Source organism: Ascaphus truei, chromosome 3 (assembly GCF_040206685.1).
Source record: "Ascaphus truei isolate aAscTru1 chromosome 3, aAscTru1.hap1, whole genome shotgun sequence".
Lineage (NCBI taxonomy): Eukaryota > Metazoa > Chordata > Amphibia > Anura > Ascaphidae > Ascaphus > Ascaphus truei.
Genome location: NC_134485.1, coordinates 8,099,995 through 8,122,295, shown reverse-complemented (window position 1 = coordinate 8,122,295; position 22,301 = coordinate 8,099,995). Strand labels below are relative to the sequence as shown.

General features: G+C 48.3%; 1 protein-coding gene across 9 annotated transcripts in view; it reads left to right on the top strand.

Annotated features, from left to right (window-relative positions):
* ILDR2 (immunoglobulin like domain containing receptor 2) overlaps positions 1-22,301 on the top strand; it is a 321,823-nt gene that overhangs the window by 287,537 nt on the left and 11,985 nt on the right. For 8 of the 9 annotated variants that reach the window (XM_075593591.1, XM_075593596.1, XM_075593592.1 and 5 more), the window contains one exon: positions 12,219-12,365. The exons of the other annotated variant lie outside the window; for it this stretch is intronic. In XM_075593591.1, the coding sequence (XP_075449706.1) occupies positions 12,219-12,365 (147 nt within the window). The remainder of the gene's footprint in view (positions 1-12,218; positions 12,366-22,301) is intronic. 9 annotated transcript variants of the gene reach the window in all.

The following is a 22,301-nucleotide window of genomic DNA, read 5'->3' as shown; positions in this document are numbered from 1 at the left end:
TTATGAGTCATGGGACTAATAATTGACTGTGGGGGGTGCCAATAACGGACCTTGGGTAGAGGCAACAATGGCCCTTCCACTGGCCTCCGGCAGGTGACCTCTGACAGGCGCCCTGTTAATGATGGCATGTACCTCTTAAATTCAGACCAGAAAATCTCAGGTGTGACAAGTCTTGTTAATTTTATGGCACAAACAAGCCCATTCCTTAGTAGCCACAACCCCCCTCCCACCCCCTCCCCACCCCTGCTCCTCCTCTAACATATTTGCTGGACAGCCAATGGACACTTAGAATGTCCATAATTTGGGAGGTGAAGCTCAAAATAGTTGCGTTGACCTACAAATCCGCTGCAGAATGTACAGTGAAAGTTTTGTGGTGCTACGTGGTGCTGTTTGTGAGATTTCGATGCTTCTGACAAACAAACAAACAACTTAGAATTATAGTATAGATATCTTGGTCACATAATATGCAATGCGTCCGAAACACATACTAATGAAAAGCTTGTGCTGAAAAAAAAACCCCCAATATTCTGTATGGTTTTCATCGGTACCTATTTAGCTGATCACATGATTCAAAGTTAAACAAATATATTCCAAAAGTTTGAAAATGTGTGGGGCCACGCAGGTGGCACTCATCCGTGGCACTCATCCGTGGCACTGAAGGGGCACTTTAATACATACAGCGGTAGCCCATGAAGGATTTATGGAGCCATAAGCTCTAATACCGCTGTTTAGAAAATCTTTCCAATTAAGTCTAGTTTATGGCTTCAGCCTGATTGTAGAAGACATGTTTCTAAGTACAGTATTTCTTAGTCCAGTAATTGTGTGAAGCAGCATAATAACAAAACCAAACGAGACAAGCTTGGGTAGAAATCTGACGCTTATTAGCTAACTGATAAAAACCTTTTAATAAGATCACGTGGATTCTCTTTTGTAGCCCTTGTCTTATACAGTAGATTGTGGATTTATGCTGTTGACACACAGCAAGAAAACTATGTTAATAATGTATTTTAGGCAGTGTCAATTTTACATTGGACCCCTCAATTATTTATGCATCTGTATCAAATATTAATTAAAAACGCAACAGCCGCTGCAGGAATTGCGTGGGCCATTACTAAAGTATTTGAGAGTAGTGGTAGTCTGCTGGACACAGGTTTACAAACCATAATCTATTCCGGAGGTGGCCAACTCCAGTCCTCAAGGGCCACCAACAGGTCAGCTTTCAGGATATCCCTGCTTCAGCACAGGTGGCATAATCAGTGGCTCAGTCTTCGACTGGCCAACTCCAGTCCTCAAGGGCCACCAACAGTTCAGGATATCCCTGCTTCAGCACAGGTGGCTCAATCACCTGTGCTGAAGCAGGGATATCCTGAAAAGCTGACCTGTTGGAGGCCTTTGGGGATTGGAGTTGGCCACCCCTGAGCTGCCCCGTTACGTGTGTAAGGTTAGTCTTTCAGCGTCTCCTGGGGCAGAAGCCCGATTCCCACCCAGTGCCATCAAAACGTAAAGGAGCGTTTGGGATGAAGTGGCAGTCACTTCTAGGACCGAAATAAACTAATGGCAGAAACATGTCTAATCAGTTAAATATAGGCAATGGACAGCATTTAAATACAAAAGCAAAACCTCTTAATGTCTCCGCAGTAACCAGAGACGCTGACGTGCATGATCTCTGCCTATTCTCATGTAGGTGTATAAATGGCGCTGTGTGCCCATAATTGCTGATCCAGGCTCCCTTTCTTGAGATTGAACGAATGGTGTCGTCATCGGAAGACATGTCTTTATTACGATCGTGAACTAGAAAAGGTTCGCATTGAAACACACCTGTTAAAAAATTACATTATTTCATCTTTACACAGGAAGCAAACTAGAGAAAGCAATTAGGGAAGGCAGGTGCGTTGAAGCTTTCTGAAAAAGGTGACACATTGTGTGCTCATTTGCATGTCATTTCCCAGAATCCCTTGCTGCAGTGGGAGCACTGTATGGTAGGTGATAGTGGTTGAAAGGCAGGGTGCAGACCTGTCTAAGACATGTGAATGTGCTCACAAGTGATATTCTTTATTGGATATATATTATATATATATATATATATATATATATACACACACACACACACACACACACACACACACACACAAACAGAAAAACCAGCGCTTAATTTGGAATAGTGAAATAAAATTAGTCAGTGAAAAAATTATTGAGAACAGTGATAAGACATTAAAAAAAAAACCCCCAAAAACAGAAAGGGCAGCGCATCATACAAAATGACACAACATATAGTGCAATACGATATGTGATAAGACAGTAATTACTGCGATGCAAAAGACTAAAGGATATATGCAGCTCTTAGAGGGATTTTCCTAATCCATGATAGCATACAAGGAAGAAAAACAAGAGTGCAAATAGTATAGAGGAAAATATAAACCATTTATTAAGACAATAAATGCCCCTAACTTGATAAACAATTTGAGATAAATAATAAAAACATATAAATGCAATAAAAAAACAATAGTGATTACAAAACAGAGGACCCATCACAAGGTGATACTCAGTAGAGGAAACACCTGTATACCAGACACACAGTGATGTGCAAGGGGACTACAGGGGGAGAGAGGACAGGGGATAGTGTCATGTGTAATCACCACATATAGTCCATAGCACAAACCGGAGATATTTCGGCACTTCCAGTATGTTACGTGTATATAATAGTACTTGGTTTGAGCTCACCCCTTGCAGTCCGTGAGTGGTAGTAACAGGGAGTCCGGCAGCTGAGCCTCCTAAATGAAGAAAGCTGCGATATTGCTGATCCGGAAGTTAACTGCAAACCTGTTCACTCGCAAACAAAGGGTGCCCCGATAGAGAGGGGGGCGGGGAGGATAGAGGCCGCACAGCCAAACCCCGGTCCATCAACGCGCGCTCACTGCATGAGGAATTTACACGCCCTTATTAAAGAGACCGCTGGTTGTGTGACTGACTGACTGGGTGACTGATTGGATTTGACTGATTATCAACAGTGGCAATAGGCAAGGCCTCTCCAGGCTCCTGCGCCTTTGGGAACAGCGGTGCCTCATCACCCCAGGCAGTCACCTTACCCGACATCTCGTTGGCTGGCTCTGGTTCACCGACTGCCTCTGGTTCCTCTGCGGGGACCCGTTCTGGTTCCGTCTCTGCCTGCTTGATCATCATCGGTATACTCGGATCCTCTTGGGCCTCATCTCAGGCACACGGGCCCCCTGAACCTCCATAGTTGAGGTAGCTTTTTCTTTAGCAGCGGCATCGACCGCTCAAGTATTGGGGTCGGTCGCATCCTTCTCTGCAAATTCAGTAGGCCGCGTCAGCGCAGGCCTCAGGAACGGTGGATGGGTGACTGGGTGGGTGACTGGGTGACTTTGGCTGACTGAGTGGGTGTGTGACTGGACAGGTGACTTACTGGGTGGGTGACACTTAACTGACTGGGTCACTTTGACTGCCTGGGTGGGTGACTGACTGACCAGGTGGGTGACTGACTGACCAGGTGGGTGACTGACTGACTTGGGTGGTGGGGGAACAGCCAAGTGTACGGCCACAGCACGCTGTAACACCCCTTCTCTATCACATGGTGCTGGGGTGACTCAGCAGAGGTCCCGCCCGTTTCTGCCTGGAGACAGTGACATCAGGCTGGGGTATAAATAGGAAGGGGGAAGCTTCTGCATTTCATATCTCAGAAGGAGAAATAAATAGGAAAGGATCCCCGTTTTATTGTTTGCACTTAGGGAAAGTGTCCCGTTTACATAGTGGCCTTAAGAATGGTTCATTGCTACGCTCTGAGTTCATATAGCGGCAGCCCTGAGGTGGGTCCACAGTGTACAGCCAAGGGGGGAGGGGGGAGTTGGACCAGGCCCACAGGAGAGTCCATAGCTAGCTGCAGGTCACCATGAGGTGGCATGCAGTGCCCTTGAGAGGGACACTGATCACTGACAGAAAGAGACAGCAACACAAGGCCCACAGGGGCCCTAAAGAGATTAATCCATAACCAGACCATATACTGTAGAAGATGGCCACATTAGGTAACATAGGGGATCAGGCCTCAGCACCTCCCTAGTGGGCCGAGATAGGGGCAGCCAGGGAAGAAAAGGTTCAGACAGCACAAGGTAGAATGTAGTTATGTCCATACCAAGATTACTGCGTATGTTGATGTGACAAAGTTGCTGTTGAATGAATAAGGTTCCTGGTGCCCATCATTTCTATATCACCGCCCAGCCACATGAATCCAACTCCCTGAATAAGGTAATGCCTTCTGAATAGCCAACAATGTCAACACTGATATAAACTCCCTATGGGGGTTACACATACAAAGCAGAAGACTTGGAGAACAGTCAAAATATGCAATAAGAATTGGAGAAATAAGGCAAGCCGCCCAATTGAATAAACAGTGAGGCTGCTTCCCAGCGCCGGAGGAAATATCAGCTCCATTCAAATGATGGAGACCAAGATCTTCCAAGTACCGGGAAGCAACTTCACATCTTACTGAATAAGGGCCACGAGGTTAGTTCACAAGGCAGCAGTTACGTTGTGCATTACAGCACATTAAATCCACTGGGAATGGCCATTCCAGCGGTCCCTACTTTATCAATAATGCCCAGAACAGAAACAAAGACCCAGAAGAAGAAAAACCCCACCCCCCCAAAAGTGTAAAGCATAAAGAGAAGGAGAATAAAGAAGGAAAGGGAAGACAGAAGAGGTCCAGTGACAGACATCGAAGCAAAGACAAGGTGCAGACGTAGACACTTTCCAGAACTCATCAGGGAACATACTGGCTTATACATCGCAAACAAAGCATCAGGGCCCGGCATTCTGGTCACATGTGCCCGTTAAATCGGGCACCATGAGACATCACCATGAGACATCAATGTTGTTAGCACACTAGTTAATTGCCTATTATAATTACAATTTCATCGTGCATCTGTCACCCGATGGAAATTACGCTTAAGAACATTAGTGCGTCGGTATGGGAAATAAAGCTATTGTATTTATCGGTATGAGAACAACTCAACATTTTGTCTTTTTAATGGCTTTTTTCCAGGTCACAGATGCCATGGGTTGGATTTTTTTTTTAAACTAAATATTAAATGTGCTGTATTTCAACATCAACAAATGTACAGTAATGAAAACATTGATTACTTACGAAATGACAGAACAATTTGTAACATTGGCCTGAGCCATTCTCATCGACACACATCACATCTCTGTGCTTACCGAGACCTTTGTTCATTTATATTACACTTTGTACACAATTTCAGTTGCCGCCTGCTTGGCCAATCCCATTTGTAAAACCTCGCATTTATAGCCATGATTCCTTGGAGAAACTTTCTATGTGGAGACTTTTCTGTAACAAACTTTATCCTTTCATTTTTATTGTTATTAGCGTTTATTTATGAAGTGCTAAGATTCTGCAGCCTGATCACACTCATCCCGGATATGTATAGCTGTGTCTACTTTTTGGGCCAATACCGACCCTGAATTAGAAAGACTGCTCACACCTGGGTTTTTTCAGGGGTGAATGTAAAGGAGAAATTTATGTGCTCAGTGAGTAAAGACACTCACTGGCACCGAGTTTGAGGCAGGGGAGCCTGGTTCAATTCCCGGTGTCGGCTCCTTGTGACCTTGGGCAAGTCGCTTTATCTCCCTGTGCCTCAGGCACCAAAAACATAGATTGTAAGCTCCACGGGGCAGGGACCTGTGCTGCAAAATGTCTCTGTAACGCGCTGCGTAAAACTAGCAGCGCTATACAAGAACATGCTATTATTATTATTATTACAGTAGTATTATTTTTTTTACAATGGATTTGAAGCTGGGGGTCTCGGGAGCTGAACCCCGTTAATTTCAGTTCCGGGGGCCCCGTGATCCCAGAGATATAGACCTCCAAAGGGGTTGTGCCGGTATTTTGGCAACGTTTAAAGTTCCCGGGTCCCACGGGCCAATAGGAATCTGAACCTGATGATGTCACGGCGTCTTATTGGCCTGCAGGACGTGGGGAGCTTTGAAAACGCCGTCGTTACGTGAACCCTGCTAGCTGAGCAAAGCGGCTACTGGCGCCCCTGTATCTCTGGAAGCAGGGGGTCACCGGGGCTGAAATTAATGGGGTTCTGCTCCGGAGACCCCCTGCTTCAATCTAATGGGGGGGGGGGGGAGGGGGGAATAATGAAAAATTAGGAGAGAAAAAAATCACCTGCTTGGAATGTCGCGATGAGAGGCGCACACCATCGCTGACCAGGCAAACTAAGCACCAGCATAAACACCCCCCCAAAACGGGACACATTGTTTCTGGAAGCGCTCAAGCATTCAAACACGGGTAATGCACAAAATAAAAACAACGGTGTGTTACTTCGTGGTCTCCCATTAAGCACAGCGCCAAAGCCTTTCCCCCAGAGCTCGGCCTTCTGCTTTGCGATGACGCTAGTAGCGCAGACCTGTCTGGGCGAGCTCCATTCCATCTCTTTAACCGGTCCCAGAACGATGCAGAACCGCTAGCGGTCTGCAATGTAATCTGTGCTTCTCAGCAACTGCTCCTGACTGGATCTTGTTCGTCCTTTTTGGTTTGCTATCGTGCTCAGTGCCGCTTGAAAAGTAACGCCATTTTGCCCTGCCAGGCTGGTGCTTTGTAAGCAATACACAGTATGGACGCACAATAACGTCCGTTTTAGTCACTTGCAGCAGATGGTTTGGTCTAATTATACTGATTGCAGAGCAGGGCAGCAGACATTTGTGTAACATGAATGAACTTGAATCTCAATCTAGTTGTTGAAATAATAACAGCTTTCACAATTACATTGCACACCCCTGATTGTATTAATTAACACTGCTGGTTGAAGGAGCTTTTTTATTATGTTTAAACCCCAGAATATACCAAGTTTCAAGACTCTTGACGTAGATGAATGAAGCTTCCTTTCCTATAATCTGGCAGCTGATAAAGCAGGCATGAGGACTTAATGGTCCTCAGAGAGCCTTAGGAAGCGTCATAGAAAACAGTCTCCCGATCTCTATACCACATGGTTCCAATCCTCCAAACGTGGGTAAGAAATTCTGCGTCTCCGGCTCACTCCTCCGGCTGATGAGCAGGCTCTCTAACATAAAGGTGTCCCTCTATACTCTGTGACGCAGTCAGACAGGTGGAACCAGTTTCCAAACAATGGGTTAGAACCTGCAGTAGCACCGAGGAAAGGGAAGGGTTCCAGAAAGGCGATCACAAGTACTGAGACTGAATTGATCATCATCAGAACTGGCATAGTTAGAACCTCCTTTTGCGGATGAGATTTGTTGATGTGAGAGATGGACTGTAGCCCAAAATTACTTGTTATCTTATGTTAGACCAAGGGTGGGCCTTTTTTAGGCGTGTCAATAAATGGACACAATTTCTTTGGCGGGCCACTGTCCTAATGCCCCACCTCATCTCTCTCAACCCCCCTTCTTCTCTCACTCAATTCCCCCCCCCTCCTCTCTCACTCAATTCCCCCCACCTCCTTTCTGACTAAATTCCCCACCCCATCTCACTCAATTTCCCCCTCCTTTGTCACTAAATTCCCAACCCTTTCTCACTCAATCCCCCTCCTCCTTTCTCACTAAATTCCCTCCCCCTATCTCACTCAATTTCTTCCCTCCTTTCTCACTCAATTCCCCCCTCTTTTCTCACTCAATTCCCTACCCTCCTCCTCTCTTGTTCAATTCCCCACTTGCTCAATTCCCCCCCCCCCCCTCCTGCTCTCTCTCTCGATTCCCCCTCCCCCTCCTGCTCTCTCACTCAATTCCCCCCCTCCTGCTCTCACTCAATTCCCCTCTCGCTTTATCCCCCTCCCCCCTACTCTCACTCAATTCTGCCCCCTCCTCCTCTCACTCAATCCCGTCCCCTCTAAGAATTTTACCTTGGGGGTTGGGACTCCAGAGACAGATGCGCGATTTGGATCCGACTTCCGGGCGGGCCCCACTTCCGGCGCTGGCCGGGTGCACCGGCGGGCAGGATGTCAGCGCCCCACAGCGGCGGAGGGCTGGGGCCCCAGAGCACATAGAGGCCCCGGCAGCCAGAGGACGAAACCAGTGAATCTCGCGCCCAACGCAATGGCTGATCCCCAAGTATCATCACGTGGGCAATTCCAAATGCCACGGGATGGCCACCCCTGTGTTGGACTAGGCCTGTGTTATCTCTCACACCCTGCATTAATAGATCTAAGAATGCGTAGGTCTAGTTAGGACGGTCCCTCCTGGAACCAAAGTGCACCAATCACCGTGGCGTGTGTCTCACCGCACAGCGTTACATGTAGGGTGATTTGAAACCTTACTCAAATAAAATAATCAGACAAGTATTTTTGAATGTTTTAATATTTGTACGTTTCCATGGTAAACAATTGCATTTGAGGTTTTTAAAAAAAAAAATAACTTTTATCTAATCTCTGGGGTTTATAACACGGTTGGTTAATTCTTAAATGAAATCTACATTTTTTTTGGGGGGGGGGTTTATGTTCTTGGACGCCACGATTAGTTTACCAGATAAACATAAGTAGCTGGGAAGCATTAATTCACTAAGTCTGAAGTAAGGAAAACGTTCATTTTTCACCGGATACAAATAAGTTGAATTGGTTGAATTAGTCTAAAGAAGCCAATTAATATATTTTTCCACTTTTTTTTCGGGCCTGCTGCATGGAACTGCCCCTTTAAATGTGCATCGGTTTTATGGTACACATTTGCATATTTTGAAAAGAATAGTAATTCTGCAGTGTGACACTTTCCCTGGTTACTAATCTGTTTAGTAACAAAATGCTAAGTATTAGCCACTCAGAGAGAAAAGCATCTGTGCCAGTCACATTAAAGGTAGCTAGCTTCTCTCCTTCATGGGTCAATGTTAAAATGTATTTGAAGCAAAAGGTGGCACTGTGTGCTCGTTTGCATGTCATTTCCCAGAATCCCTAGCGGCAGCGGAAGCACTGTATGCTGGGTGATAATGGTGAAAGCAGGGTTGCAGACCTGTCTGAGACATGTGAATGTGCTCACACGGGGTATTTTCCTTCTCCTTCATAGGCAGCGACTCCCTGAGCTCAGACACCGTGTGTCCCAGCACGACCCCCCCATGTGCTGCAGCGATGGTAGTTAACATGGGATCGAGGTGCAATGCCTGGAATCAGAGCTCAGTGATTCTCTGAATATGAGAGAAGAGGTGGATGCTGGGACACATTCTGGTATAGCCACGGTAACGACTTAGGTTCGTTAGAAAGTGCATATAGTACCGGTGAAGTGATTGCGGATGTTTCTGGGGATCTTACTGTGAGGGGCTCAATGCTTTTTCAGACACTTTTTCTGAAGTTAATAAAGATACCACGTGTGGTGCATTTGCATGTCCCAGGCAGGCCTGCCACCCTGTCTTTCCCCATTATCGCTTAGCCACAGTGCTTCCACTGCAGCCAGGGATTCTGGGTAATGACGTGCAAACGGGCACACAGTGTCACGCTTTACTTCTCATCCATTATAACATGGAGCCCTATAAGCGGATGCCTACCACATTACACAGCTTTTCAGCACAGCCTGGGTTACAGAAGTGCAGAGCCAGTAAACCAACTCACAGATAGTTGATTCAACCTTTTGGGTCTCATCATTATTTGAAGTTGGATTATTTATTATAGTTTACATATACATATATTTATTTCCTTAGGGTTCCAGCACTATGTTTGAAACAGGAAAGGTAAAGACGTGGCTGCTCATTGTAAGATGGATTGTATCACAGGTTGACATATGGCTCAATAAAGTCCCTATGGGATGAAACGCGTTGGTGCGTTAGCTCTCTCTTCACCATTGTACATTGATTAAATACCTTTAACTTTTAACATGGAGTTGCCCTGAACTTATTTTCTCTTCGTGGATGGATTCTGTGCTGTGCTCCTTTGCCCCACTATTCTTGTATGCTGAAATATGGCTCAGCCCGACAGCTAAATCCATGAAGGTTTGGGGGGAGGTGGAGGTATTAAATAGGGTGGATATTGGGAACAGCTGTTAGGCTTCCTTGAAAAGGTGCGTTTTCAGGGATTCTGAACGTTGGAGGAGAGTCTGGTACGTGGTAGATAGTTCCAGAGAGAGGGGGCAGCACGGGAGAGAGCTTGCGGACGGGAGTAAGAGGAGGCAATAATTTAGGAGGAGAAGCAGATGTAAATGGCAGACTGTAGGGGGCGTCTATGTATGTATTTGTAGAGCTGAGATGTAAGGGCGGCAGTGTCGTTGAGAGCTTTATAAATCAGAGCTAGGGTTTTAAATGGGAATCTAACGTAGGGGTGTGCAAACTTTCCCCCCTGCAATGTCTGCACTCCCCCCCACCCCCTGCTTGCGCCCCCCTCCTTACTTTGTCTCCGGCCACAAGTTACCCCGCTGCACCATTTGACGAGGTGGGGGAGGATGAGTGAGTGAATTAGGATTTTAGTTTGATGAGGAGTGACAAAAGGGCGTATCTTGGCGATATTTCGAAGTCGGAGATGACAGGACTTCATGAGTGACTGAATGTGACAAATGAAGGATATATCAGAGTTAAAGACCCCGAAATATGGCTTTTACAATGTCTGGATGGGTGTAACGCAGCACTTTAATTTAAATAACAGTTTTATTACTAATTTCCCTCCCCTCTCTCCACTTCAACAAAAGCCCTATTTTGGGGTCCGGATAGGAGTAACACCAAGAGTGACATAATGTCACGTTAATGGAAGACAGCACACATTTATGCAAAAATAACTTCAAACCTATGCCAAGGAGATGCAGTTTTGCATATAATTACCTTTAACTCGGGTAACATCGCGGTCGTTACTGTTTTTGGTAACGCCGCGTTATAAGATTTAATGGAGCTGTGTGGATCTAGCCCAAAGACTCACAACCAACAGCAGGACTAACAGATGAACATAAAGGTTCCACTTACACATATGATGAAAAGGAGAAAAATACAAATCAAGATTCCTTTCATATGCAAAGTAACACATGTCAGGCTGGCATTGTTCTCCTCCTCCTTCCTACTGTATGATTCATTCTTATGCCTTCTTAAAAGAGCCCCCACTGCATTACACTCCGCAGCCGTTTGCAGAAGTCTGGCTTAATCAGCCACAGAAGCGATAATAATGCACACTTCGTGTGTTCAGTCCTCTTTTTGATATTTAGCTTTCTTTGCTTTTAGTGCCTGGTCACTCAGTGGTCAGTGCAGCACTGCGGTCAGATATTGTACATCTGCAGGTAAACGCCTGAGCGCTTCTTGTGGGATTCACAGCGGTCAGGATCAGCAACTTTTGCCATATTGATCCATCTCCTGAAATACTCCAATGAGCGCTGTGCAGATTTTGTCCATCAATGCTTAATATACTGTAAGTCCTCTTGTAAAGCTCATCCTCATATCACTGGCTCCTGTTTTGCAGCAGACTTTGCATACATCACCTAATCGGTGCTGAGTTGTCTGTGGTCCGGTCCATATTACGTGTTAGTTGGCCAATTTAATAAAAAAAAGTCCTACAATCAACAGCATGGGAATACATTTCCAACCTCCTGCACTGAAGGAGTACATTGTAGTAACTGTAGGCTGCATCTGGAAAGAGGCAGTGGCTGATCCAGTTTTATTAAGCAAACTGTGCATTTTATTGCGTCAGTCACTTCTTGTATTTGTACAGTGGGTTGTGTTTTGTGCGGACATGAAATAAAAGACTATCACACTGTAACTGTCTTGTTGCTGGATTCCCACGCTTGTACAACTCTAACAAACGTCTGTGCCCCTGGTGTTCTGGACCAGGAGCTAATGGTACAGTACATTCATTCATCCTTTCTTTTACATAACAATAATAACAACTTTATTTCATATAGCACTTCTCTCCCAATGGGACTCAAAGCGCGTCACAGTTACAGTCGAGCGCGCGGTACACAGGATTATTTTTACAGGCACAGGCGCGGCCCGGTAGAGCTTACAATCAATGTGTTTTTTGGTGCCTGAGGCACAGGGAGATAAAGTGACTTGCCCAAGGTCACAAGGAGCCGACACCGGGAATTGAACCAGGTTCTGGTGATTTACACGCGAGCTCGGTGTCAGTGTTCGCAGAGTCAGTGTCTTGATTCACCGCGCCGCTCCGTCGCGGTCTCCGTGATCTGCCCGTCCATGGTCCGTTGCTATTTCACTCTGTGTCCTGAGGATGCCTCGTGTTTCTCCCGTTGCTCTGATCAGCCCACCGTGTTTGTGATTTCAGAGTGGGTGTTTGTGGGACTGGTGATCCTGGGGACCATCCTCTTCTTCCTGATGGTCGGAGTTTGCTGGTGCCAGTGCTGTCCCCATAGCTGCTGCTGTTACGTGCGCTGCCCTTGCTGCCCTGAGACATGCTGTTGCCCAAGAGCCTGTGAGTATTAAACCGCCGCACCTGCTGCACAGAGTTTGTTTGCTGCGCCCCCCCCCCCCCCCCCGTGTGCCGGCTTCAGAGCTCGCGCCCCCCCCACCCCTCTCCTCAGTGACCTGGTGTCAAATGACGCCGAGGGTCACGTGACGTCACCCGCAGCATCCTTTGACGCGCGTTTCCATGACGACGCATCACGTCACTCACATGGCGACGTGACCAGAAGCCGGCTGAGTCCCGGTAAGTTGAAGTTGCATAGACCTCACGCGATCCCCCGGCCTTTAATTTAAATGCCTCATGGTAGAGCGTGGAACCTCTGCAATCGCCTGCGCCCCCCAGCAGAAATATCCCGTGCCCCCCCCGTTTGAGCACCGCTGCACTAAAGAATCCAAGGATATTCTTCCAAAGCGTTCCATGCTCTGAACCAGACATTATATGTTATGTTATGGTTGGTACAAAAGTGACAAAAACCCTCCACCGTACAGCCGCATGTCTGACAATCTCTTAGCATATAGTGCATCCCCTGCAGCCAGGGATTCTGGGTAATTACATGCAAATGAGCCCACCATGCTCATTAACCAATTTGTAACCAAATCACACATTCCAAAAAGGACTTTAAGATGGTGAAAGCCTGTACTGGTAAGTGTGTAGGAGCTCTCTGTATGTTCTTTTATGAAAAAAGGAGGGTAATACCTGCTCAAACTCGGTATATCGTTTTAGTGAATAGGAGGTGGACTAGGGGAATATTGTATATTGCAAACAGATGAACCTGTCGGAGGCAGGAAAAGAAAGGCCCCAATAGCATGAATCTACACTCTTGGTTAGACAATATATTGTCACCTGGATTAACCAGACACTATCATCCACTGATCCACCTCCAATTTATTGGGGGAACCATCCCTATTATCGTATCTGCCCTAATAGTCATCTAAGTGTAGAGTGCATGCTATTGGGGCCTTTCTGTTCCCGCGTCTTTGACTGGTAAATCTGTTTGATCTTAGTGATGGCCTGTTGGACCCTTGCTCAGTTTGGATGTGGTCTCACAAGCTTGCTAAAGTGTTAGCCCAGTTACCTCTTGTCTAGGTCACTGCTAGGAGACAGCATCATCATACTGTAGTTCTTTCCTATTCTTGTTAGCTGTTTGTGCTTCTGGTTGTGAGCTTACGGCTAAATTACCAGATTTTTGTACAGTTTGTAAAAATCTGTCATATATTTTTAATAGAGATGGGCGAAATTTCCGCGAAAATTCAAATTTGCCAGAAATGTGGAAGATTCAGGGGTTTTTTTGGGGTGGGGGGGGGGGTTCTATCACTAAATATCCACAGACTCAGTCATTAAGAAATCCAAATTAATTTGCGGGTTCTGAACCCTGAAATATGGTGAGATAGAGAGAGAGAAGCTGTTTTTTCGAATCCAATAGCAGATTAGGATATGCATTTGCTTGAATTTTTTAGTGCCCAATCGACCTTCGGGTCGGATTTTGACAAGTTATCCCATTTCTAATTTTCAGCTCAAGTACAGGTACTTATCTCTGGAGTACTGGAGTGCCCTGGACTTCTAAGCATTTTTTCTTCATGCTGGACTAAAGAGGAGATAAGGAGTATTGGAGCTTATTGCCATATTAACTGGCATTCAATTGAATGTAATTTATCCTGGGGTTGAGCTGTGATACCCGTGAAGTTTGAGTCCTGGTCCTTCTTTAGCATACTGTGATATTGTTTCCTTGTGCTGGAGAAGATTTGGCTCCATTTACTTAAATAGAGAATATCTTCTTTTTTCAAGCACTGGCAAGCTGCATCACAGCATATTGAACAGGGGACTGTGACGGGCTGGCCTGTAGGGGAGGTCAGAGAAACATATATACGTAGATCTTGTGTTTAAACAAGCCCTCGGCAGGGGTTTATTTACAACACAAACCAACAAAGGTACCGTCCCTTTAAGTCAAAACAAAGCATAAAAACAAAGCCTACTCCACCTTGGGAGACTTCCTAGACTGTCAAGTCCCTAGCTACCTGACCGACTGGATAGGCCAGTTACCAGTCTGAAACACAAAACAGTATCAGGGCGCAATATATATCAAAGTCTTATCTTAGTATGCTGGTCCGGCATACTCCAGTTTGTTCAGGCAAACGTCGGTTTCTGCAGGCTTGTCTGTAGTGCGGGGTTGTTGCTTCCCTGCTGTTCCCAGGTAGATTCCTCCTGGAACAGGAACACTGGGTCCCTGCAGACTTGGTGCTGGCATTTGAGGCCCAGCTGGTCACAGACAATCCTTCTGTGACCCTCCACGCTTGCTGCACCAGGAACAGGGAACCTGACAAGCAGTCACTTCCTGCCTATTATTATACCCTGGTCAATCAGGAGTTAATTTCACACACCTCAGGCAGCAAACCTGACACCAGTGGGTGGTTTCCTTATACCTGCAGAGGGAAAGAGTTAACTCCTTCACTTCCTTACAGGGACTCAGAAGCTTATTCATTAAATACTCATAGCCCTTAGTAAACATGAATTGACCATTCACTAGAACAGCGGTGCGCAAACTGGGGGGCACAGGATTATTTAGGGGGGCGCAGGCGGCGTGCCAGCCGACGCTGTGCACGGGTGGTTGAACTAGCTCTGTGTTGCTTCTCTGCTCTCTGTTTGTTGCGGGGCCTTGCTAGGGAGGGGCCTTGCTGGGGGGAGCGGGGCCTTGCTGGGGGGAGCGGGGCCTTGCTGGGGGGAGCGGGGCCTTGCTGGGGGGAGCGGGGCCATGCTGGGGGGGGTGGGGCCTTGCTGGGGGGGGGGGCCTTGCTGGGGGGAGCGGGGCCTTGCTGGGGGGAGCGGGGCCTTGCTGGGGGGAGCGGGGCCATGCTGGGGGGGGTGGGACCTTGCTGGGGGGAGCGGGGCCTTGCTTGGGGGAGCGTGGCCTTGCTGGGGGGAGCGGGGCCTTGCTGGGGGGAGCGGGGCCTTGCTGGGGGGAGCGGGGCCTTGCTGGGGGGAGCGGGGCCTTGCTGGGGGGAGCGGGGCCTTGCTGGGGGGAGCGGGGCCATGCTGGGGGGGGTGGGACCTTGCTGGGGGGGGGGGCCTTGCTGGGGGGAGCGGGGCCTTGCTGGGGGGAGCGGGGCCTTGCTGGGGGGAGCGGGGCCATGCTGGGGGGGGTGGGACCTTGCTGGGGGGAGCGGGGCCTTGCTTGGGGGAGCGTGGCCTTGCTGGGGGGAGCGGGGCCTTGCTGGGGGAGGGCGGGGCCTTGCTGCTTCTCTGCTCCTGCGGGGCCTTCCCTGCACACATACAGCCCCCCTCCTCCTGTCTGTTTCCCCCACACAGGACCGGAGCATGCGGAGTACTACCCCCCCAGGTAAAGGTGTGTGTGAGTGTCAGTAGCAGTGTGTGTGAGTGTCTGCGAGTGTCTGCAGCAGTGTGTGAGAGTGTCTGCAGCAGTGTGTGAGTGTCTGCAGCAGTGTGTGGGAGTGTCTGCAGCAGTGTGTGAGTGTCTGCAGCAGTGTGTGAGTGGAGTGTCTGCAGCAGTGTGTGAGAGTGTGTCTACAGGAGTGTGTGTGAGAGTGTCTGCAGCAGTGTGAGAGTGTCTGCAGCAGTGTGAGAGTGTGAGTGTCTGCAGCAGTGTGTGAGTGTCTGCAGCAGTGTGTGAGTGTCTGCAGCAGTGTGAGTGTCTGCAGCAGTGTGAGGGTGTCTGCAGAGTGCGTGAGTGTCTGCAGCAGTGTCTGCAGAGTATCTGCGCGCGCAGTGATTGAGTATCCGTGCTGTGCCTGTGTGAGTTGTGATTAAATGCAGCGGTGCGTGAGAGTGTGAGGGTGACTGCAGAGTGCGTGAGTGTATGCAGCAGTGTCTGCAGAGTGCGTGAGTGTCTGTCTGCAGAGTGCGTGAGTGTCTGCAGCAGTGTCTGCGCGCGCAGTGATTGAGTATCCGTGCTGTGCCTATGTGAGTTGTGATTGAATGCAGCGGTGCGCAAACTGGGATGGTTGGTGATGTCACCGCTCTCAGCGGCAGCGTGGACGCAGCCTAATTTTGCAAGCGCGAGCTGTTGAAATATGTAAGTATTTAGACATATTTATATTTACATTGTATACCGTTTAATAAAGGTGTCTTTTTATTTTTCATGTGATTTTGATTACATCAGGCAGGGGGGGCCCGAGAAATTTCATGGATGAAAAGGGGGGCTCGGCATAAAAAGTTTGCTCACCCCTGGTGTAGAATAGCCATTAATTATCACCACTGGCTATTACAGCTTTCTGAGGTTTGTATCCTAAGGGTGGTAGAGATTAAAACTTTTCAGAAGAGGGGTAGCACACATGAATAGATTAGTTCAGCAAATACATATTGATCATAATAAAGCATCTCAATGCAGCAATATATGCTGCACAATTCATAATAGATTATTACATGTCCGATACCTGGTGAAACTGCTGATTCTCTTGTTTTCTGGATCTTTTTGCCACCTTCCATTCTGGAAATACTGAACCCCAAATTACAGGGTTCTGATGTGCTCTACCTTCATCAGGATCTACAGACAATAGTAGCCGGGAGACATCTGATGCCTAAACGATGGCAACAAAAATGACAAGGGTAAAACTGTGTCATCTGGGGACACTAATATATTGAGGCTTCTTTATATATGTAAATAAAACCCAAGGACCTAATGATAAAACAAAAGGACAGAGACCCGTACCCATATATAAAGGGAGAACAAAAGGTTCAAATGGATTCGTTCTTCAATACAGCTGTTTGTGCCACATGATGGGCCATCAGAAACGTAGCTAAATGCCCGCGTGTGTCCCTAAAATGACAAAGAATGAAACAAACATTTCCCTGAAGTCTACAATGTAACTGGAAATAAATTGGTGCTTGTGGCCACTTTGCGTGAATAATATAGACAGCTGGCGCATGGAGGGGTCCCATCTAAGGAGACCCAAAGTAACAAAAATAAACTGGAGTATTGTAGAAATGAAGTACAGACGGACTGCAACTCAGCACTGCAGACGTATCGTCTATAGAATGTCCTCTTTAAGTCCTGAGTTAAAACCATATGAAGATCCTCTCGGGTGAGGAGAAAACGCCGCACAGCCGAAATGAAGCAGTGAAGGCTGATGTGTAGTAATAAAAGAAGCTTTATTTGCACAAGGTGCAAGCGGATCCTCTGACGCGTTTCAGCCTGTCAGGCCTTTGTCAAAGGCACTCTTTGACAAAGGCCTGACAGGCTGAAACGCGTCAGAGGATCCGCTTGCACCTTGTGCAAATAAAGCTTCTTTTATTACTACACATCAGCCTTCACTGCTTCATTTCGGCTGTGCGGCGTTTTCTCCCCACCCGAGAGGATCTTCATAGCGTTGCTCATCACCGCTTGCACGCCGAGTCGCTGCTGGTATGCTGGTTCTCCCGTGACTTCACCCGGAAGTCTCGTTGCTGCCGCCGGTCAGGTGACCACCCACCGCTAGCAAGCGGGTGCAGGGTTGGCGGTGAAGACAACATTTCGTGAGGCCGAGGCACCGCATCTTCACTTCAGGAGGGATCGATCAGCAGGAGAAAAGAGAAAGGGGTCATGGACAGACTGAGAGACAAAGGGGGTGATGGGGAGAGGGAAAGAGAGAAAGGGGAGATGGGAGAGAGAAAGGGGTGATTGGGATTGGGGGGGAGAGAGAGGGGTGGAGAGATTCCAGTGACGTTTATATAATTTGAATAAGTAAAGCTCAAGAAAAAAGTGTACGCGTGGGTTATAGGGACTATTTATTTCATGTTTTCCTTCCCCTCCTCTGATGATGCGGTCCGAGTCTTGCTGTTGGATTTAAGAATGGGGCCCCCTAGCTATTTTGCGTTTGCCGACCCTGCTAAAGAAATACCTGCAAAACAGGCTGAAAAATGCACAAAACCGGCTGAAACTAACGCCAGGAGCAGAGTAAATAAGCACAGTCTGCCAGGCGCTATCAAAACTGGAGTGTAAACGGACATTAACCCTATATGAAAGGTAAGTTAGTCAGGCAGGCAAGAAGGCTGTATAAATGCCCCCTAAATAAATGGCAAACCTGCCGGTTAAACCAGAAAAAAAAATGGAAATTGAAATAGAAGCCAATCTGTCCCGAGGAATGACCTTTGAAGTGGGATGACCAGTTGCTGGATAAATATGGCAAGTCTCCAAGTACTGACCTCGCGTTTCTTTCTGGATCTTGGCATCGAAACATTGATGCAATAAAAATACAAGTACGGACGAAGCTGAGCTTCTTTATGTTGATATTGTGAGTTGCCAACTCACACAAGCTGAGGTGCCCAGGTTAAGGGTGAATCCCGACGTTGTCAGTGTCTGTCATTGAGTGTGTTCCCTACTTCTCCAAATCCCAGCTAAAATCCAGACTTTCTTTACCACTAATAAATTAAATTACACCACGTGTGCGCACATTCACATCTCAGACAGGTCTGTAACCCTGCTCTTCCCCATTATCTCTTAGCATACAGTGCTTCCAGTGCAGCCAGGGATTCTGGGTAATAACATGCAATTGAGCACACAGCGTCACCTTTTGCCTCAAAGCCATTTATAACATGGAGCCCTATAAGCTTATGCCTGCCGTATTACACAGCTTTTCAGCACAGCCAGGGTTAAAGAAGGGTATAGTCAGTAACCCTACTCAGAGACAGCTATTTCTACCATTTGGGTCTCATCAGTGAGGAGGGTTATACTACTGTGGCCAGGTCTCCCCACTGGGCATCCCCATGTTCCCCCTTACCTCCGATAGCGCTGCGGAGGGGCAGGGTCATTCGGCAAGTGCCGATAGGAGCAGGGAGGTTGCGGCAGGTGACCCAGTCGCCGGAGGCTCTCGGCAGCTCCCGTAGCAGAGCACCGCCATGTTAGATATGCGCGCGCATGCGGAGACGGGTTGCGCATGCGCAGAGAACCCTCCTAGCGGCGGCCATTAGAGATACAGGGCTCCGCTGGGACTACAAGCCCCATAATGCACAGGGGCAGCTAGTCAGGTTCTGCTACACTACCAATAGGGCTGCCAGGATTACCTGCACCAGAGATGGATACATTTTGCGCGCTGAGGAGCACGCCAGCCGGAGCTGGGACAAGGAAAGGGTAGGGTGTGTGTGCAGGGTGTCTGTTGTCTCTGCACTAGGCCAGAGACCCCCATAGGCCCCAGCTTGGCCTCGACTCCCCTAAGCTTGTGGTTGCTGCAGGGACACTGCCCCTGTAGTGCCAAGTGTGAGGGACACAGCCAGGACGCAGCGGCGAACTGGGCAGTCCGGTGGTCTGGGACCAGATCACCCCACAGATAAGAGACTCTCTTCATGGTGGGACCCTCCAACTGGACACCACCCCACGTGGAGGCGGGCGGCTGATGATTACGGTGTGGGACCGGACGGCCCCTTTATTTTCAGTCGGTGCTACCGGGTGCTGGAGTACCCGGCAGGTATCACCTACACCTACAAGTGCACCAACGTTGGCACGGGTTGGGGGCAGCGCTGTTGCACACATTGGGTGGGTTGATTCTTGTGGACACCAAGGTGGTTGGGTGCCCAGGGGCACCTCAGTACTTTGAGGGGATATCCAATCCGAGTGTGGACCTTGGGTTGGAGGACACGGTGGGGTTACGGCCGTGCGTGGCCTATTTGGTGTGGCTGTTACAATATATTGCTCTTCCTTTTTCATATGCATGCAGTAAACTGTTATCTTTATCAGTGTGTGTATTATTGCATTGGGTCCTGTGACGGGGTTATCCAACATAGTAGGATCCTGCACAGGTGGAGGCGCTGTCACCAGACGGATCAGGTACACCCGAGGCTCCCAGCAGCGGAGGTTCATGCCTCCTGTGAGCCACAGGTAACGCAGCGCACACACACACACACACACACAGTAGCCGCCATATCTCCCATAGGGTGGGGGAAACTGTTCTGCACTTCCTTTATAATTTAAAGCTGCAATAGGTTTCAACCACAGCTTAAATAAGTTACGGTGGATAAAAAAGTGACAAAAACCCTCCACCGCACAGTATACACCAAATAAAAATACCACTTGTGAGCACAACCACGTCTCGCACAGCTCTGCAACCCTGCTTTTCCCTATTAAAATGGATTTGAAGGAAAAGCGGACGCTGTGCGCTCATTTGCATGTCATTTCCCAGAATCCCTGGCTGCAGTGGAAGCATTGTATGCTAAGATATAACGAGGAAGGGCAGGGTTGCAGACCCGACTGAGACATGTGATTGTGCTTACACGTGGTATTTTTATTTACTATACACGGTGCCGTGAAGGGTTTTTACCACTTATAAAATCTTTTACCAAAAAAAAAAAAGTTTCTTCCAACCAGGGCTAAATGTTTACTGTATTTTAACCCAGGGATCCAATAATAATAATACAACACAAGAAAACAATAATTCTGTGATCCAATAATTTTGTATAGCCAAATCTACTTATTTCAATTAAAAACAATCCTTTCAAATATGGCTCAAAGTTTCTGGGTTACGTAGCCGAGTCCCCCTACCGTGCCTCCGGTGCTGTTCAGTGGTTCCCTGTAGCTCCACGCGATCGGGAGGTGGGGGCGGCCATTTTGCGAGTGGCGCATGCGCAGTGCGGCGAGGCACGCATGTGCAGTAGGCGGCGGCCATCTTAGGATAGCTCCACACATGCAGCTGTGGGACTACATGTCCCAGAATCCTCCGAGGGCAGGGAAACACCACATGGGGCTGTCCCAGCCAATAGGGCTCTGAAGAGAGGAGGAACAGGATATCCTCCGCGCACGGAAAGCCGGCGAGTCTGTCTTCCAGGAGCGGCAGAGAGGACGGATGCGTCCAGGGTGCCAATAGCCCCTGGACTAGGCCAGAACTTCGCCGCTAGGCCCCAGACAGGCCCTGGGACACTAGCGAAGTAGTATTGTAGGGAAGGCCCCAGATAGGGACTCCTCCCCTTACCAGTACTGTTGCACCGGTGACGCGGTGACCTGCGGCCTGGGAACAGGTTACAGGCTCCATAGACATTTTGTGAGACCCTCCGGCTGGAGCTCACATGGCAAGGAGGATCCGGACCCCTTAGGAGAAAGGTGATTTGTGTTGGCGGCCCCGCTGTGTGGGACCCGCTCCAACTCACTACGCCAAGCAGCACCTGAGTACTAGAGTACCCAGGCAGGTACCCAACGTGCACCTACATCCACAGGGGGTAGCGCTACCTCACACTTGGGTGGGAATTGCTGGGACAGGACCAGGGGTATAGGTGCCACGGCACCCTCAGTACTTTGGGGGAACCACCACGGGTTAGATCATTGGGTGTATAGTGTGGGTACAGTTATTGCCGTTATTGTATGTGTGTGTAACGGTGTCCCCCCCCCCAATCTCACATTGGCCCCTTACGTGAGGAAACTACCCCATGTTACATGTACTGTAGTGTGGTGCACCTGCTGGCTTACAGAACTCCTGAGTCTTCCGCGGTGATATGAGGAAATACATCAGGACTGGCTCATGAGGTAATACTGAGAACTACTCACTTCTGGTACAGCGCCTCCATCTCTTCCAGGTCCCCACGACAGCAGGGAGGAGTCCCTGAAAGAGAACCTCTGGGTGCAGCTTCTCCCTGAATGACTCCAGTCTCAGGCAAGAAGGTTCTTTCATGTTGGACATTCTTTATTAACATCTTTAGTGGCAGACTGCCCATCATTGCGGCCAGTCTCTACCTGCTCATCATAAAGGTTGCCCACCTCAAGGAAGTCCCTGGATACCACTCCTAGTCAGGGCCCTAGAAGCTGTCCTTGCTCTTCCCTTACTCTCTAATAGAGTAAGGGGAATAGTCTGCCCACCTCTCCCCTAAGGGAGGGCCACAATCCTTGCCAGAGCCCTGGCAGTGTGTTGGGTCAGACAGTCTCATTCAGGTGGGATGAGACACTCACACTCCTAAATTCAGGAAGTATAGCTCCAGTAGTCACCACCCCTGTGTCACTGTAATTGGACACAGAGCATGATGTCGCTTCCTTCA